At 43.5% G+C, this 4,789-nt stretch overlaps 1 protein-coding gene across 1 annotated transcript; it reads right to left on the bottom strand.

Annotated features, from left to right (window-relative positions):
* Positions 1–1,152: 1,152 nt before the first annotated feature.
* On the bottom strand, positions 1,153–4,111 carry LOC104082380 (zinc finger protein DPF3-like). The gene is made up of 3 exons (XM_009585529.1): positions 4,006–4,111; positions 2,600–2,681; positions 1,153–1,593 (listed from the first exon to the last, which is right to left on the bottom strand). Exons 1-3 carry the CDS (start codon positions 4,084–4,086, stop codon positions 1,523–1,525), a joined length of 234 nt encoding a protein of 77 aa, XP_009583824.1. The 5' UTR covers positions 4,087–4,111; the 3' UTR covers positions 1,153–1,522.
* Positions 4,112–4,789: the final 678 nt, after the last annotated feature.

Raw genomic sequence — 4,789 nt, 5'->3', positions numbered from 1 at the left:
TAAACCCATTAAATCTATGCATAGAAAGTAATATACATCATACCCAAGAAAATGGTCATTCTGAGCTACTTGGCAGTTCGGGGAGTTGCAGGTTTTTAACCTTAAAGATGTATCTGGTAAAAATTCTTTAATGTACTCACTTGTCCTCCTAGTGATGTCTTAAATTATTCAGAGACTCAACTGTAATAATATTTTTTTCAACTGATGCTCTTGCTTAATGTTTCTCCATTTCACATGTAGAGGTTTATTTAAATAAAGTACAACTATTTCAATTTTAAAATCATTATGAAAATCTTTCTTTTCATATTAGGTTCAGTAAATTATTCGCTTCTTTAGAGCTGGTGAAGATTTTTTGCCAAATTATCACATTTGCCAAAAATGCGGTTTTAGAGAATTTGGGGGCAAGATTATTTGAAAATTCAGATAGATCTTGATAATTACTTTGATAAAAAACAGTAACACTTTCGAAATGCTGGAAGTCCTGATTAGGCAATTCCCCAAATAAAATGCAACTTTCAATTGCAGAACATTTTAGCTTATAAATTTCAAAAAATTAATCAAAAGTGCTTCATTTGACCCTAAGCCAAAGTTGTTCCTTTTTGCAGCTTACTTTAGATTGCTCAGAAAACTGACAATTTTATTTTCTACAATCAACTTAAGATGACATTTTTCTTTAGTTCTGTTTTCTGAGCTAAACAGCAAGTCAGTTACATACCTAACCATTCACAACTTTCTGAACAAAAATGAAAAGATGAGTCTGGATTGTATGCTGGCACTGCAGTGGGACAGTGTGCCTGAATATCCTGAAAAACCACAGATGGTAGACTTTTCTAAGAATCTCTGTGTGTACATACTGGTACTGTTCTTCCTTCAGAGATACTAAAACCAGATTTCTAAAGATCTGTCAAACCAAAGCCTTTGATCCAAGGGATAAAGTGTCACCCCAAAAATTTTTGATCAGTGCTTCTCTCAGTGACAACTCTCTCATGAGTTCTCTCATGAACGTGTTGTTCATGACCCGGGAAGACTTGAACTAATGCAACTCTCAAAGCCCCCTATGAATACAAAGTTGTTGCAGTAAAGAGATTTCCAGTCAAGCCTGTGAAGAGAAACAACTGGTGCTGCTCCCAGCCAAAGTACTCACCAATAATTTCTTGGGAGATATCTTATTACTTCTTCTTTAAAAAGAAGACTAAACAGAAAGCACAAGGCCACACAAAATTGACTTCTCCATGTCGATATAACAACCCTCCCCCTTCTATAATGCATGTGAGCCCGTAACGGTAAGCAGCAACCATGCATAGCAGTGAAGAGATTTCATCCAGAGCATCGGGAAAGTAGATGATCCTTCCAGCAGAGCCCAGGAGGTACGGCATTAGTGACAGTGAATACCACAGATACCTCCTCCTGTATTTGAGCGTCCGTTCGTTTTGATGCGGGTTGTGTCTTTATGTTCTGGATGAGAACTGTGTGCTGGTATGGCAACACCAGGAACAAAGTGTTTCTTGACTGCTGGAGCTCCTCAGGCCTGGAAGCCAAAAGCTGATGCTCTCTCTCTGAGCAGCTCCCGGCACAAATGACAACTCCAGCTCCCTGCAAATGAAGAAATCCTTCTTATAGGGATGACATCAAACCCAGGCACTCAGAGTTCATGTCAAGATCGGCTTGAACAAGATATCAAATATTCCTAACATTGGAATTGCCTGTATTTTTCTGAAGCAGCAGCCCTCGGTGTTGTGCACGTAGGCTCTCTACACAAGTTACAACACAGCTGGGGTGTGCATTGCCACTAGGCATTTTATATATTTTCATACACTCAATACACCACTTTCCAGTCAAACAGAAACCTTTAGCTAATTATTAGCTTCATTTCAAAATTTTCTCCTCCTGATTTAGTTTCTTCTTTATCAAAGTTACAAACATTTAGTTCCCGAATGCATGATTGATTTGTAATTATTCTTGTCTCGCCCCTCATGTGAGCCGCAGTCATTTGCACTTGCATGTCTCCTTCTCCAATTGTACTGCTCTCTGCAGATTTTAGTCAGAGAATCAATAATGGTAAGGGACTAGTTCCTCGGCTCCCCACCCAAGTGACAAACTACAACGAGTTGTAGTATATTCAGATTGAATCCCCTGCAGAGGACAGAACTACATACCAAATGCAATACAGACTGTAAAGCTCTCACCCTTCTGAAGCTCAGACAGACCGGAGAACAAGGAAGGTCGTTCCTCTTAATCCAGTCTCCTGACAACAGACTCTCAGCTATTCCAGAGAGGGCCTCCCTGCCCAGGGCTTTCTTTCTCACTGGAGCTCAATTCAGTTGACGAAATTGAGGTGCCCAGTGCCATCTGGGACATCCAAAGGCACCCATGACCCGCAAAAGAGCCATGTCCTGGAAGGGGCGGTAGGCACCAGGCAAGATTGCACAGGACGTCTCAGATCACACTAGACCTCCACGTCTATCAATTTTCTTTCTTTCCAGTGCTACCTGCCTCTGCTTTGCTACTGCTTCCTTAACTCTGCATGGCCCAGGCCGCCTTTCTGAAATTCTTCCCTTCTCCACAAGGACTTTCAAAGCAGACTTCTAACACATGTTACCTTCTGGGGGCTCAAAGACTGGTGGATTCAAGCAATACATGTGATAGCCACGGTCACAGTCATCACAGAAGAGCAGCTGGTCCTGAGGCAGCGTTGTTGGGGAGACAGTAGGGTAACGGAGAGAAAGAGAGGAGAAGAGAGAGAGAAAATGATGTAAGTTAGTCTCTTGCCAAGATGAAAACACAAGCATGGTAACCAGCAGTGCTCAGCTCAGAACGCAGAGCTGCAACATAGAGACTGAGAGACTATTGGGAACATAAAAGGCATCACGTTTGTGCGTCCAAGATCAACCACCACCCTTCCCATCACAAAGGCAGTTCAGCTGCTAACTGGAAAGTCTCTCTGAGAGGTGGAGGACTTCCTCTCCAAGGTGGCCTCACGATGCAGGAGCAAAAGCCGTTAGGCCAGGGATATGCTGTACTGAGAGAAGAGGACGGGCATCCCCACTTTGCTGGGGGTGACCACTGTAGACCACGTGCTGGATCTCATCCCTTCAGGGGAAACATTTCTCATCAAAAGCCTGGACTTAGCCTGTTCTCCAAAACTCAGCTGAGTAGCGAGTGCTCTGTGAAACAGATGGAAATGACATGATCCCACCGTGTGGTCTGCAGCTCTTTCATAATTTTGGGAGGAAAAACCTGCTCTGAAGTATCCCATGACTCCTACACAGAACAGCTTCCTGTTTTCAGATCTCCTTGTTTACTGATAAAGCAAAACAAAACGTCAGGCTTCGAATTTATTCTGCTATCGGGAATGTAGTCTTAGCCACTTGCCTCCAAAGTTCTCCAGCCACTGTCAATTCTCCAAGTTTCTCACAGACTACCAAGGACCCTTAGCATCAGATTTGAACTGAAAACCCCACAGAGAGGACACTGTTGAGCTGCAGCCTCTAGATCATGGTTTAGAAATCACTGGGACAGGTGATTACGTGACTAGAGCGAGGCCTAGCCATCCCAGTTCAAATGCTTTCGTGTTTCCCAACTCTTATAATTACGATTAAAAAATCATGCCAAGAAGGTAAGCAAAATCAGGGACAGAAGAAATATACCTGCCATCTCTTGGGTTATCACCCATTCACATCTACTCCGGGTTACCATATGGAAAACACCACTCTTTTGCAGCTCCCTGCTGCCTCCAGCTAATTTCTATTGAATAAGCACACAGACCACAAGTATCGCCATCTTAAGTGGCCCTACATGATACCCGTGGTGATTTCAGCAGAGACCGACGGCTGAACGGGGGCGCTGGGGAGAAGCCCATCTCTGCTCTCAGGGTGGCTCTTCCTCGGAGAATTACGGAAGCAGCAGTAAAGCCATGACCCACACCATTGCCACGTGCTCCTCAAGGGCGGGCATGACGGTAGCTTGCAGTGACACTTATTTGCGTGAAAAGGTAAATGAACTCACATCGTTCTCCGAGGTCCCACAAAGGCTGCAGGATTTGCACTCAATGCACTGCCACTGGTAGGTTTTAACCGCCTCAGTCATGTTTGTGGTGAACTGCAGGCAGGTCGGGTGTCCTGAGGAAGATCGAAAACAACTGTCATTGTTAAAGCTCACTTATTGCTTGTTAATTAACCGGTATTAAATTTGGGAACAAAACGCACATGGACATGGACTGATCACAACATGGGCTGCAACTAACAGATATCAAAGAGGAAAGCAGGCATTAACCCTTTCGCTGCCGGGCACAAGAGAAAATCAGAGTCATCCCCACCCATTCCCCATTGGCAAAGCAGTTTTATTCAGAGCTCTTAAAAACGGTTTGGCTTTGGATTTGGTTTTTGTGGGGCTTTTTTTGGAAACGCAACAAGAGAAAGGATGAAATCAGAAACAAACCCAATTTCAGAGAGAGCCCATCCATCTTAATAGAAATTGGACTACAGTTTCAATTAGCGTTGTTTCGACCGGACTGAAGGACCTGGTGGAAATGAGGTTATTCTCCATTTCAGAGCTTCCTTTCCTGGTGTCCGAATGGGTGGAGCAATTCTGTAAACTTTGCTTAAATGGAAGCAGTAGTGTACAGAGAAGAAGCAAGACAGGACGGAGGGATACAGCTTTTAATTTTTTTAAGAGCTCTGCCACTAAAGTTGGTTGGCACAGAAGAAACCAAATTGCACAGCTAACCTTCCAGGATCAAAACAAGAAACCGAAAGGAAAAAACCCCAAGCCAACTCCCACAACGAACTAA

Source organism: Fulmarus glacialis, unplaced genomic scaffold, assembly GCF_000690835.1.
Source record: "Fulmarus glacialis isolate BGI_N327 unplaced genomic scaffold, ASM69083v1 scaffold16650, whole genome shotgun sequence".
Lineage (NCBI taxonomy): Eukaryota > Metazoa > Chordata > Aves > Procellariiformes > Procellariidae > Fulmarus > Fulmarus glacialis.
The sequence above is the reverse complement of the archived record's forward strand: the minus strand, read 5'-3'. Positions and strand labels throughout refer to the sequence as shown.